Source organism: Lacerta agilis, chromosome 6, assembly GCF_009819535.1.
Source record: "Lacerta agilis isolate rLacAgi1 chromosome 6, rLacAgi1.pri, whole genome shotgun sequence".
Lineage (NCBI taxonomy): Eukaryota > Metazoa > Chordata > Lepidosauria > Squamata > Lacertidae > Lacerta > Lacerta agilis.
In genome coordinates, this window is record NC_046317.1 from 339477 (window position 1) to 354050 (window position 14574).

At 46.9% G+C, this 14574-nt stretch overlaps 1 protein-coding gene across 1 annotated transcript in view; it reads right to left on the minus strand.

The window, feature by feature from the left end:
• ALDH9A1 (aldehyde dehydrogenase 9 family member A1) overlaps positions 1 to 14574 on the minus strand; it is a 25775-nt gene continuing 11201 nt past the window's right edge. The window contains exons 3-12 of the mRNA XM_033151134.1: positions 11270 to 11415; positions 9781 to 9910; positions 8605 to 8739; positions 8015 to 8211; positions 7199 to 7339; positions 6301 to 6489; positions 5079 to 5166; positions 1091 to 1232; positions 649 to 761; positions 1 to 98 (exon numbers count right to left, since the gene is read on the minus strand). Of these exons, the coding sequence (XP_033007025.1) occupies positions 4 to 98; positions 649 to 761; positions 1091 to 1232; positions 5079 to 5166; positions 6301 to 6489; positions 7199 to 7339; positions 8015 to 8211; positions 8605 to 8739; positions 9781 to 9910; positions 11270 to 11415 (1376 nt within the window). The 3' untranslated portion in view covers positions 1 to 3. The remainder of the gene's footprint in view (positions 99 to 648; positions 762 to 1090; positions 1233 to 5078; positions 5167 to 6300; positions 6490 to 7198; positions 7340 to 8014; positions 8212 to 8604; positions 8740 to 9780; positions 9911 to 11269; positions 11416 to 14574) is intronic.

Genomic DNA, 14574 nt, shown 5'->3' on the forward strand with positions numbered 1-14574 from the left:
CCATTAGAACACTGATTCCACGTTGCCCATCTCCACACAGACAGTCTTCAGCTGAGAGTAATATTCTATTGCTGCTTCGCCATTCTCTCGGCCAAACCCTGCAAGAGAGAGGTCCATGGTAAGACTGCAACTCTATGGCTCCCTGTGAGAAGAACTCTGGAAACCTGCATGGCAGGAACTGCTCCATGGAATGGAGAACATGGCATCTGATGCTGAAGCCACTATTTGCTCTTAAAAATATGGTTTTCCTTGTGAAGGTTTCAGAGGCAAGCTTGCTGGCAACTTACCTGTGAGAATGCAAAGGAACCAAGGGAGGGGACTTCCTTACTTATGTGCATGTACAGGTGAACCTAAAAGCTGGAGTTAGCATGTGCATGTCCTTTCTCACAGGGTGAGCAGTGCAAACAACAGATGTATGTATCTCCAACTGTTTCAGGCAGGCTGTATGGCCAACACCCAGAACGACCTTAAGCCAAAGGAACCAAGCGACAACAGGATTCTTGGCCAGCACCACATCCCTCCAGAAGGCCGCAGCTCTCTTGGTCCACAACCCAAGCTTGGCTAATATTTCCATTCCCTTTTACCAACTGGTATGTACTATGCTGAGAACCAAAGCCCAGCACTGTAGCCACCAGCTGAGCAGCTCACCTGACATCTTGTATCCTCCGAAGGGCAGCTCCACAGGGCTGACGTTGTAGTTGTTGATGAAGCACATCCCCGCCTGGAGAGCAGCCACGACTCGATGAGCCCGCTGGATGTCCCTAGGAGGCGGAAGGCTGGGGTGAAGCACCAGTGCGTCTCCCATGGCCCAGGAACCCTGTGGTGTTCCCTGGCCTTCCTTTCCTATGAGACAGGCTAGAGTAGGCCAAGGCACCACTGTCATTTCGGAGGAATGCCGGCTGATGAAGATGGCACACAATTCCAACTGGGCAGCAAGCATTTGCCATCATGCTCTGGGCTGATGTGCTGCTTCCCAACTTGAATCTTCCACAGATGCCACATTACAGAGCAGGCAGCCCCATTTACTGTCCAGTCTGGCCCCCCTTTCATTTTCCACCTCCCTTCCTGAAACCTATGCCCTTGATGGTACCTGGTAAAGACACCTCCTGCCAGGCCAAAACGAGTGTTGTTGGCTCTTTCTAGGACTTCCTCTTCAGTGTCAAAGGGCAGGATGGACATGACAGGCCCAAAAATCTCCTCTTGTACACATGTCATGTTGTCATTACAGTTTCCTGAGAGCAACACAGAAGTGATCAAATAATATTAAATAGGTATGCAGCTGTTCTGAATGCACAAGTGAGGAAGAAACAGATTCTCCCACCCAGTTATCCTGCAGTTATGAAACAAATTGGGATTTCAGAACTACCTGCTCGTTGCTTTAGATCTGGACAAACTATCAGTCTAAATCTATGCAACTTTATTTGAAAATAAGTCCCACTTTGTACAACAGTACTTGCTTCCAAGTAAAGTGTGGACAGGATCTCAGTGCCTGACAACTGAATTATTTACTGCACCCTCAATACTCTAAATATGAAAATTTCCTGCACAAATAAAACTACCATGTAAGGAGAAGAAATTACTTCTCCACACAGGTTATTTATAGTACAGAACATTCAAACATGTGGACCTTGAGTACCATCCCAAACGAGTCTTCTGATCATGTAGTTCAGATCATAGCACCAGCCGCCTGCAGAACAATGAAAGGGGCCACCATCCTTTCTCAATAATAATATAATAATATTTATTATTTGTACCCCGCCCATCTGGCTGGATTTCCCCAGCCACTCTGGGCGGCTTCCAACAGAAACCAAATACAACAATATCAAACATTAAAAACTTCCCTAAAAAGGGCTGCCTTCAGGTTTTTTCTGAATGTCAGGTAGTTGTTTATTTCCCTGACCTGTGATGGGAGGGCGTTCCACAGGGCGGGCGCCACTACCGAGAAGGCCCTCTGCCTGGTTCCCTGTAGTTTTGCTTCTCGCAGTGAGGGAACAGACAGAAGGCCCTCGGCGCTGGATCTCAGTGTCCGGGCTGAATGATGGGGGTGGAGACGCTCCTTCAGGTATACAGGACCGAGGCCGTTTAGGGCTTTAAAGGTCAGCACCAACACTTTGAATTGTGCTCGGAAACGTACTGGGAGCCAATGCAGATCTCTCAGGACCGGTGTTATGTGGTCTCGGCGGCCACTCCCAGTCACCAGTCTAGCTGCCGCATTTTGGATTAATTGCAGTTTCCGGGTCACCTTCAAAGGCAGCCCCACATAGAGCGCATTGCAGTAGTCCAAGCGGGAGATAACCAGAGCATGCACCACTTTGGTGAGACAGTCCGCGGGCAGGTAGGGTCTCAGCCTGCGTACCAGGTGGAGCTGGTAGACAGCTGCCCTGGATACAGAATTAACCTGCGCTTCCATGGACAGCTGTGAGTCCAAAATGACTCCCAGGCTGCGCACCTGGTCCTTCAGGGGCACAGTTACCCCATTCAGGACCAGGGAATCCTCCACACCTGCCCTCCTCCTGTCCCCCAAGAACAGTACTTCTGTCTTGTCAGGATTCAACCTCAATCTGTTAGCCGCCATCCATCCTCCAACCGCCTCCAGGCACTCACACAGGACCTTCACGGCCTTCACTGGTTCTGATTTGAAAGAGAGGTAGAGCTGGGTATCATCCGCATACTGATGAACACCCAGCCCAAACCCCCTGATGATCTCTCCCAGCGGCTTCATATAGATATTAAAAAGCATGGGGGAGAGGACAGAACCCTGAGGCACCCCACAAGTGAGAGCCCAGGGGTCTGAACACTCATCCCCCACCACCACTTTCTGAACACGGCCCAGGAGGAAGGAGCGGAACCACTGTATAACAGTGCCTCCAGCTCCCAACCCCTCTAGCCGGTCTAGAAGGATGTTATGGTCGATGGTGTCAAAGGCCGCTGAGAGATCCAGCAGAACTAGGAAACAGCTCTCACCTTTGTCCCTAGCCCGCCGGAGATCATCGACCAGCGCGACCAAGGCGGTTTCAGTCCCATGGTGAGGCCTGAATCCCGATTGGAAGGGATCCAAATGGTCCGCTTCTTCCAGGCGTGCCTGGAGTTGTTCAGCAACCACCCTCTCAATCACCTTGCCCAAGAATGGTAGATTTGAGACTGGGCGATAGTTGGCCATATTGGCCGGGTCTAAAGATGTTTTTTTAAGAAGCGGTTTAATGACCGCCTCTTTCAGCGGGGCTGGGAAGGCTCCCTCCCAGAGGGAAGCATTCACCACCCCGCGCAGCCCATCGCCCAGCCCCTCCCGGCTAGCTTTTATAAGCCAGGATGGGCAAGGATCAAGGAGACAGGTGGTTGGTTTCACTCGTCCAAGCAGCCTGTCCACATCCTCGGAGGTAACAGACTGAAATTGATCCCACGCAACTGGACTAGACAGGACTCTGGCACTCTCCCGCCCTGGCCCTGCTCCCACGGTGGAGTCTATCTCTTTCCGAATCTGAGCGATTTTATCTGCAAAAAACTTTGCAAACGCATTGCAGGAGATCTTGGGGTCCCTACCAGGCCCCGATGACGAAGGTGGCTCCGATAGATTCCGAACCACCTGAAAGAGTCTCCTGCTGCTATTTTCCGCAGATGCAATAGAGGCGGTGAAGAAAGTCTTCTTCGCCGTCGCTATCGCCACTTGGTAGGCTCGACGTTGAGCTCTAACCTGTGTTCGGTCGGATTCAGAATGGGTTTTCTGCCACCGGCGCTCTAGCCGTCTCAACGATTGTTTCATCGTCCTCAGCTCCGGGGAAAACCACGGGGCTGTCCGGGCTCCATGCAACCGGAGAGGGCGCTTCGGAGCCAAACAGTCAATAGCCCTGGTTAGCTCCACATTCCAGCGGGCCACCAGGGAATCGGCTGAAAGGCCATCAACATGGGATAAAGTATCCCCTACCACTCTCTGGAAACCATTTGGATCCATTAAGTGGCGGGGGCGGACCATCCGAATTGGTCCCACCTCCCTGCAGAGGGGAAGGGTTGCGGAGAAGTCCAGTTGCACCAGGAAGTGATCTGACCATGGCACTTCTTTAGTTTCACTTTTTTTTAATGTCAGATCACCAACATCCATAGAGGTGAATACCAGGTCTAAGGCATGTCCTCGGCTATGAGTTGGACCAGACTTATTCAGGGACAGCCCCATGGAGGCCATGCTTTCCACGAAGTCCCGAGTGGCCCCTTGTAAGGTCGTGTCGGCATGGATGTTAAAATCCCCTAGGACGACCAAACTAGGTGACTCCAGGAGAACATCCGCCACGACCTGAAGCAGCTCGGGCAGGGAATCCTTGGTGCAGCGGGGAGGTCGGTACACCAAAAGGAATCCTGTACTGCCCCTATTGCCCAACTTCCAGAACATGCACTCAGAGAACTGGGTCTTCCCAATAGGACGCCTGGTGCAAACTAATGACTTCCTAAAAATCACTGCAACCCCCCCTCCCCGCCCAGATGGCCTGGGTTGCTGTGCGTAAGAGAAACCTGGTGGACAAGCAGCGGCAAGGACAGGCCCATCCGCTTCATCCAACCAAGTCTCTGTTACACATGCCAGGTCAAGTCCACCATCCACAATCAAGTCGTGGATGGCAGTGGTTTTATTCAACATTGACCTGGCATTGCACAGCAGCATCTTCAGGTCATGTGGGTATCCCTTGCTGAATCCAGTATCCGTCCGGTCAGGACCAGACCCGGAGGCAGGAATAGTCCTCAGACAACGACTAAACCTGCCTCCTCGGCAATGACATGGTCTGGTCTTAGCGTAACTCCTCCTCCTGCCCATGATCACTGAGATCGGTTGTCCCAGTGCATCCCACCCTGTGGAACCTGCCCCAGCCATTTTGTTGGCCGGGACCCCCTCCCAGGCAGCCCTGACCCCACCCCTTAAGAACAAAATTAAACCTATATAAACCTTTCCTTCTCAACCTCAGGAAAGATTGTAAGGAGGCCAATTTCTTCTAAAAATGCCATACAAATCTGTGCACTGTGCTCATCGTCCCTCCCCTTCAGCATCAACATGGAACTGACCATGTTGGAGAATCAACCAATAATGGGGTTCATACCTAGCACACAGGGAGACATGTAAAAGCCACCACTCAGCTTAGGGTCATCTGGCACACAGGCTTCTCCTCCACACAGCACCAGGGCGCCCTGTAAATGCAAAATGTCCACAGCAGACCATTAGACTCCTTAAAAGGAAACTATGGGAAGCATCCAGTGAAGCCGTTGCGTTAGCCATGGGTTTCTGCTTGCGCAGTGGAATTTCCCCTCTCCGTCTCTTTCCCTCTTGCCCCCCTCCTTGCACAGCCTCCCCAGATATGCTCCAGAGGGTTGGGCAACCCCCAGAAGAGGTTTAGGGAGAGGAGAGGAGAGGGAAGGGACAGAAGTTGATGCTGCAATAGCAGAACTACTTTGCTGGACAGTGCCCTCTACTTCTAGTCCTTTGACCAGTCCATCCCAGTCTCCATGGGGCTCTTCTGCAACTGACAGCATTATTTAGTCTTGAAAACAGATAATCTGAGCACCATGCAAGCAAAAGTCATAACCCTTGCCAGAAGGCAAAGTACAATTGAGGCACAAAGTCCTTAAATGTGAATAGTCAAATGGTCTCGGATTCCTTGGCCTTATGTTGAGCTCTGGACTTCATGACCTTTAATCTTGCAGGGAGAATGTACGCCAACAGATCTGAAGCGACCTGCTAGATCCATAAGCAGAGAACTGAAGCATGGCCACCACTGCAAAAGAGCCCTATTTATTTGCTTGACATGAATGGCTGAATCTGCTATTGCTAGTTATGGGGAGGTACCAGTGGTGGAGGAAGCCTCCGCGCAGCCTGGGGCGGCGTGTGGAGACACCCCCCTGGGGGCGGGGCATTGTGATGTCACGACGCACATCGGGACGGGCTGTGCATGCTCAGTCCATCGGCACGGTGCTGCAGCTCCCATGGCGACCGGCGGCTTATGGGCTGCCCCGTCCGTGCTGCTTTATGGATGGAGCAGCCCCATGGGCCACCGCTCGCTTGCCAGTTCACTTGGTTGCCGTGGCGCCATCTCGGATGCACTGTGCATGCCCGGAATTTCTGGGCATGCACAGTGCATCCTGCCTGGTGCTGCTGCTCCCGCGGTGACCAGGGGAGCCGCTGGGCGAGCGGCAGCTCGTTGGGCTGCCCCGTCCGTCTTGCCAGGCACAGCCTTTGTTGTGAGCACAGATTATGGTGTCTGTATGATGTTCTTGGGGTGAAGAGAGGCCTATCCTCTGCTATCTGATATACTTCATGACTCTCACCTGATCCTTTGCTTGTTTAACAAAGCTCAACACCTTCTCCAGGTGGGAGTTGTTGATAAGTGCTCCCATCCGTGTGTCTTCTAGCAGGGGGTCGCCAATTTTGATATTCTGTGTCTGTTTTATGACTTCTTTGGTGAAGGAATTCAGTATCTCGTTTTGCACAAACACCCGAGTACCATTGCAACAAACCTGAGGCACAGAGAGAGATCTAAGAAAGTACCAACCAACCAACCAGCCAACCAACCACACCTTGCTTGCCGGCTCTGGTAGCAACAATGAGTCACCTGCTCACTGGATCTTTGGCACTGATTTAAAATCTCCTGGGAATGGAGAAAGTCAGACTCTTCCACACAGTACAAGAGTGTGAGCCGTAGTGCCACTTTTTGCATAGCAAACAAATGTTAGAATATAGGAATAGCACTGAAGTGTCTTCTTATGTGTCCTCTGAATACTGAGAATCTAGACCACCAGAAAAACTGGAGCTGCCCTCCCTTGAATGAGATAAGAAAAAGTTTGTTGAGAATTAGAGCACAAAGATATTCTTAGAACCCTCAGTGCCACCATGTGGGGAAAATATAAAGAGCAGTCGAGAGTGAACTACGGCATAAAGCAAAGCAGAAATGGCCTGAGACATTTAGCAGGCCCAATGATATTAGTTTAATCACTGCTCACACCAGTAAGAAAGGGATAGGCCTTGGCCTCTTGTCCTAAATAGTTGGGACTTTACAGGCATCTGCTTTCATGTCAAAATCAGATTCTCATTTATCTTAAAAACCAAGGTCTTCTATGCTGCAGTAATTTAGAAATGACAGATTTCTTTTTCAGCTGTAGAGAATGTTACCACTGAACTTTGGACTTCCCTGACAAGACATAAACAAGCTCCTCAGGAGGTCCACACCTCGCCTTGTGTGAGGAAGTTGGCCATGAGAGCTCCTTTTACAGCATTCTCCAGGACACAGTCAGAGAAGATGATAAGGGGGGATTTGCCCCCCAACTCCAGAGTAACTGGCTTGATCCCTTTGGCTGCCATCTCCATGATCTGTTGAAGCAAAGATGGAAGAAGGTGTATGAGCAACACAAGCAAGTCTATCACAACTCTGCAAAATCTCTAGAAAAGTGAAAAGGGACATCCTCATTTGGGAGTCTACATTTTTGCTTACGGAAGATACTTTCTGGTAATAAGTCAGGATTAAATGTCGAGCAATTCTGAGCCTGCAGTGATGTTACACTAACACAACTCTGTCTTCCATGCATAAAAGCATTTTGCAACACATGATAGATTTAACCACTCAGGACTGAAATTTCATCTTGCTTTTCATGTGTCCTTGCCAGACAATTCTGCAGCAACATAGATTGAAAGGAGGCCAGTGGAACTGCTAGCAGTTTCCCCAGAGGATACAACACGGAAAGCACCGACTGTAAGTGCAGTGTTGACATGCTTTACATCTGCGGCTTGCTCAAAACACACTGTCCTCTAGCAATTCAAAAGTCCAAAGAGATTTGAATGAAGTGAATGGCAAAGGCATAAACAGAAACTTCTCCTGTCCTGCTCTCTGGGGCATCTCCAGCTGGCCTTCCCCACCCCAGAGGCATGCCAGGTACTCCGAACTGGCCTTTGCATTGCATGCTTGTGCTCCTGTAGACTTACCACTTGGGAAGCCAGAGGGCTAAACTTTGCAGTTCAATATTGCCAGCTGGCATTGGTGTCCTGTACCTTGATTCCTGTAGGAACGCTCCCGGTGAAAGAGACCTTGGCCACATTCGGGTGCTGGCACAGGAACTGGCCTGTGGCAACTCCACCTTGCACCACATTGAAAAGCCCCTTGGGAACTCCAGCCTCATGGTAGATCTCTGCCAGCATCACAGTGGAGATAGGGGTGAAGGGAGAAGGCTTGAAGACCATTGCATTACCTAGGCAAGTCACATGGGCCAAGGGAGAAAGAACAGCTGTGCATTAACTCTATCTGGATGTGCAAAGGAGAAAGCTGGGGTGGGGAATGGATTTGCCTCTCTGTTCCCAGCTGAATGCCCAGTCCAAACATGATCGTTGAGTAAAGGCTTCTGCAAGAAATGGAGCCACCACAATGCTCATTCCGCCAAGCCCCATCTTAATTTGGTGGCCTCACAATCCACATTAATGTGTTCTCTCTCTTCTTCATCTGCCATTTATATACTTGACTTTATAATACTGCAGAGTATTGTTCCCTATTCCATGCATGGGCGCCCTACAAAGCCACTCCCTGCTACTAGCTGTTGGGGATGACACCCACATTCTCACTCCTCAAATACGAGCATCTCTTTTACCACAGGCCAAAGCCGGGGCAGACTTCCAGCAGGCAATCTGGAAAGGGTAGTTCCAGGCTCCTATTCCAACACAGACTCCAAGAGGTTCTCTTCTCGTATAAGCAAAGGATCCCCCGGGAAGCTGGATGTGCTGGCCTGGACAGGAAGGACAAAGCAAGATGAGCAGGAGAAGCACAGCTGGTCAGAGTGAGTGGCTTGCAAACTAAGAACCACAACAAAACAAAACAAAACATTACAAAGAGGTAAGAATAAAAAGAGTATAAAACATATGGTATATTTTATATTATAAAAAGAACAGGATTGCAAATAAATCCCCATTCATTAAGTGCATTTGAATGGCTTTTTGCTTTGGATTCTGGGTGCAACCTTCTTCCTGAGGAAAAAAGATTTCATTTAATTGCTCCAATTTACCGGTACCACCTGTGTGGTTAAGGTTGTAACAAGGTCACCAGTGACTGCAGATATTGATTTAGCCACTGCATGATCTTCCAGCACTATACTCAAATTCCCAAAGGTATCTTTATACTGGTACAGGTAGGTAGCCGTGTTGGTCTGCCATAGTCAAAACAAAATTAAAAATTAAAAATTTCCTTCCAGTAGCACCTTAGAGACCAACTAAGTTTGTTCTTGGTATGAGCTTTCGTGTGCATGCACACTTCTTCAGATACACTGAAACAGAAGCCACTAGACCCTTATATATAGTGAGGGAGTGGGGAGGGGTATTACTCAGAAGGGGGGTGGGAATGGGTGAGGTAAACCTGTTGACGACTGTTAACGACTGCAATTGGTCTTACAGGAAAAGGCAAGGGGTGAGATGGCTAAAGATAGGAACTGGTAATACTGATTATTTCCTTTGTAGCTGAGCCACCTGATGTCATATTACAGTTTCGGCAAGTATACAATACTGCACACACGGAACCATTTTTCACGCCCAGAGCTGGACCCCAGACATCACTGCATAAAACGGCATACAAGAATTCTGGAAAAAGTAACAAACCATATTATCTAAACAAGGAATGTTTCCTGTCTGAACATTCAGGCTCCTCCCATGACTTGAAGATGTTACCCACAATTGACTTCTGTACTGTTCCAAGGAGTATATTAGACTACTTGGGAAGAATGAAAAAATACAGAGCTAAGAGAACAGAACTAACAAATGGAGTTGCAGACTCTCACCTGCTAGGGAGCCAGCTAAGCCGGCATAATACTGCAGACACTGCCAAGATGTATCAATATCTATTCGGGCTTCAGTTATGGATTTGCCATTATTGATTGTTTCCAAGGTAGCTATTTCTTCCCTTCGCTCCTGGAATCCCAACAGAGACACAGTATGAATCAAACTATGCTATAGCAAGTGGAAATTGAATTACATGGCTGCCCAAAAGAAAGTCTTTGCCAAAAAAGCTAGAACTGTGGCAAATGAAAATGATAAACTTTATGGAGCTTGCCAAGCTGACAGCGAGACTGCGAGACTATATGATAATAGTCAATTGGTTAATTTATTAAACCGTTAAAGAATAGTGCAAATGAAACCCAGAAAGGAGAGATCGGAGGAAGTCCCCCTATAATGTTATAGAAAAAATGTTAAGACTTATAAGAAATGTATGTTTTGTGTTTGTATGATTTTGTTTTGTATGTTCTCTTTATCTTATAAAATGAATAAAAATTATTTAAAAACAAAAACAAAAAAGCTAGAACTGTGAAGTGATATACATTTGTGCATATTTCTTTGTGCTCTATAATCAGCTATTTCTAGTCATTCATTTATTAAAATAATGTATGAAGCAGAAGATGCCAAGGCAGTGTGCACTATAATAACTGAAGACAATTCACTAAAACACTACAATTATAAACATTTATATCTGCTGTGTCTAAGGAACAATAAAACAGGTACAACAGGAAGGCCTCAGTGAACAGATACATTTTTAGTAGCTGGTAAAATAGCAGTACTTTTGGCCCCTGCTGGATGCTCAGGGTGTGTGTGTGTGTGTGTGTGTGTGTGTGTGTGTGTGTGTTTGGGGGGGGGTGAGCGAGCAGCATGTGGCAGGACCAAGAGGGCTTTCCTCTTGAACTGCTCTTATTTATTATTTTGTTAAAGTACCAGCAACCTCCTGCAATGAGCCTTTAAGCAACATGCAAAATAAAAACAAACATTAAAACATATCAAAAGGCCACTAAAGTACAAATAATTCAGAATAATGCAGTCAGCCAACAAGAATAAAAACCGCCATAACTCCTTTTGGCAAATTAAGCAATGGCTACATGGCAGAGGCATAACGTAGCTGCAGAAGGAAGGCAGCTATGATCCAAGGGCCTCCAAGCACATGTCATACAAAGCAGCTCTGAGCAGTATGATAAGGTTGGGAAGGCAAGGACACCCCAACGCTTTCAATCTGAGCAAAGGTGACTTTTACTTACCCAGAGCTGTTAATAGGTTAGTGATTGACACAGCAGCACTGCAAACCAGAGCCCACAAATCTGGCTTCCAGGGGCAAATGCACTTCCCCCTCTAGCAAACTCTCCTTGCACAAGTTCTCCTCTCATTCTTCAAGTATTGCAGAGAACTCAGGAGAAGAGAGAGGCTGGCAGCAACCACAAGCTCGAGTTATTAAGCCAAGTCAAAATTGGTGGGCAAGGGCTGACTCATGTGATTTTTAACACATACCCGGATTATCCTGGCAGCCTCCAGCAGGACAGTGCTCCGTTCCATGCCGGACTTCTGACTCCATATTTTAAAGGCAGCCTGTGCATTTTGCACAGCCATGTCTACTTCCTTCTCTCCAGAGAAGAGAAATTTGCCAATAACTCGCCCTGAAGGGAAAATAGTAACAACAAGAATTCATATTTCTAAAGCACAATTTGTTAGCATACCTCTGTTACAAAAAGCTCTTAGAAGCAGATCTTGCATTTTGATTTTATGTTACTATTACAGATTTATTCCTGGTGTATCTGAATGGCCACATTCCTTAATTTTGAAAAGCCACAATCCAGAAAGAGGACAATTATTTATTAAATTTGTATACTGCCCTTCATCCACAGATCTCAGGAAGGTTCACAACATAAAAATATACTTAGACCAATGCACACTTAAAAACAAGCACCCAAGAGAGTCCACATTCAGCAACAAGAAAAGGAGAATTCTCCACAATCATACTGATTAAGCAAGTTTGCACAATTTCTTAAATTTGTAAATTGTTTGCTTTGCGTAATGTATCCTGTTTCCACCAGTCATTAGGAAGGTTAAAAGTGGAGGCAAAACTGGTTTCCCCTACATTTCCCCCCATGCTTTTACAGTTCTACAACGAGCTGACTGAAAATCTTTTGAGATGTCAATAGCTATTACTTACATGCTTAAATCTTATGTTTGCAACTGTAAGATCCAAAAACTTGGTAAAGAAAATATTTTTCAGAGTTCTGTGAAAGCTGCCTTTTCTGCACTTGCAACGGATTGGGCTTTCATTAAGGCCTTCAGACTCTTCTTTCCCAGGCTGGTTCAGGCTGCCTGGTCAGGGTGGTTCTCCCAGGTTACTCTGAGTTGTTGTTGCTCTTCTTCTTCTTCTTCTTCTTCTTCTTCTTCTTCTTCTTCTTCTTCTTCTTCTTCTTCTTCTTCTTCTTCTTCTTCTTCTTCTTCTTCTTCTTCTGTGAGCATCCACTAAGACTCACCTTGATCATGGTTGTCTTCTGGGCAGCTTTCAGGACAAGCCCCCACTTGTGAGCGTAGGCGCCTTTTCCATTATCACACGCTCACTTTTTGGCATAACCCCATGACTGCAAGTAGAAATGACTGCAGTTGTCATCAAGGTACTGGCTGTGCAAATGGCCTCTCCTTTTGTGCTGATAACAACTTTCTGATGGACTTTGAGGCTGTCTTCATACCACAGCAGGCCAGGTCACATGCTCTTTTCAGCATAACAAACGGTGTTCATTGCATTGTCCTTCATAACCAGTCACTTGCAGGATGTCAGCAGCTTCTCCAAGGGGAAGATCACCCTCCTGAGAGAATACTGTGTCCAGTTCTGGGCACCACAGTTCAAGAAGGATACTGACAAGCTGGAACGTGTCCAGAAGAGGGCAACCAAAATGGTCAAAGGCCTGGAAACGATGCCTTATGAGGAACGGCTTAGGGAGCTGGGTATGTTTAGCCTGGAGAAGAGAAGGTTAAGGGGTGATATGATAGCCATGTTCAAATATATAAAAGGATGTCATATAGAGGAGGGTGAAAGGTTGTTTTCTGCTGCTCCAGAGAAGCGGACATGGGGCAATGGATTCAAACTACAAGAAAGAAGATTCCACCTAAACATTAGGAAGAACTTCCTGACAGTAAGAGCTGTTTGACAGTGGAATTTGCTGCCAAGGAGTGTGGTGGAGTCTCCTTCTTTGGAGGTCTTTAAGCGGAGGCTTGATAGCCATCTGTCAGGAATGCTTTGATGGTGTTTCCTGCTTGGCAGGGGGTTGGACTGGATGGCCCTTGTGGTCTCTTCCAACTCTATGATTCTATGACCCCAGATCACACACAGAAGCTCCTGCTTCTGACCTGCCACTCTCAGCAACAAGCCCAGGTGCACACATAGCACCCAGATGCCAGTCCCAGCTGCACAGCTCACCCAGAAAGTACCCAATCTTCTTTCTGGATCATATTCATAAGCATGTGGCTTGCTCAATGCACACAATTAGACCCCCAGGCACTTTGGGGTACAGCGTGCCACTGTGCAGTCATCTCAACATGGAGGATGCAGCAGACCCAGGCCACCACTTCATAGAAGGGTTGGGAGGCTTGTTCTAACTGATGACGCCCATCCTTACACACTTGCCAATCACTCTTCTTAAGAGATTGCAACCAGAAGGAAGGAGTGTGTAGCATGCTGTCCTCACTTTCAGCTTGTCAAAGTTCTTGAGAAGTAAAGGCCATTGCGATATGTCCAATTGAGCCTCTCTGGATTCAGGCTTGATAAGGAATTCTCCTGAATATTGTACACCAGCAACTATTCATTGGGCAGGGTTTCTATTCTTTCTTTTTCCTATGCTTCTTAAGAGACAGAGTGTGGTTCATCTATTATCTTCTGCATAGGACTGCAGCCTGCGTGCTGAACAGAAAAAGCTATTTATTCTGCAACATGACATACCAAGAGGAAAAGCTTGAAGTGTCCCATCACACCCATGCCTGTACCAGGGGTAGGCAATTCATGGCCCTTGGCCTAATTTCATGAAAGTGGCAAGGGGAAAAACCAGAAGGAAAAGGGCAGGTAGAAACTCACTTACAGCTCTGTCCCTGCCCACTTTTAGCAGGGTAATTAGCAGGGTAACTAACCATACAAACACAAATTGATGTTCAAGACTGGAGTATTGTAAATTTGGTTCTTTGGTGTCAATGAACAAGATAATAAGTAAAAAGAAAATAAGCTTATATAAGCAATAAGCAACAACAAATGCCAATTAAATTGGGTGGGAAATGGTCTGACTTCTCAGACATGTTGGAAACTCTGCAACCTCTATCCCATTTGATGACACTGTAATGGCATCAGGACACTTTGGTTTATGATGGAAAATGCATTACCACAGATTTTTTTTAAATTGCCTTTTCTCCCCAAATAGTTTTATTGAATAATATAACAAGCCAAGTTCAATATTTGCTTGTTGTTGATTTGCTAACTGTAGCAAGAAAGTGACTTGCCAAATATTTGACACTGCACATCTCTGAAGGAATTGCTCCAAAAGGTTTGTGTTGAAAACAGGATCTGGTGTTATTGTATTGTGTAGTGAGACATATAAAGAAACATACATAGTCATTACACAGGGAACTGAATAAATGGTCTTTATTTATTAGTTATTAGAGAGGGGGAAATCCATGCTTGCTTGGGGGGAAATGATATAGTAAAGTATCAATGATTTTTGGTAAATGACAGACAATAAGACTCTCTGACTTATCATAGAGTTGGAAGGGATTCTGCGATTCATGTAGTCCAGCCCCCT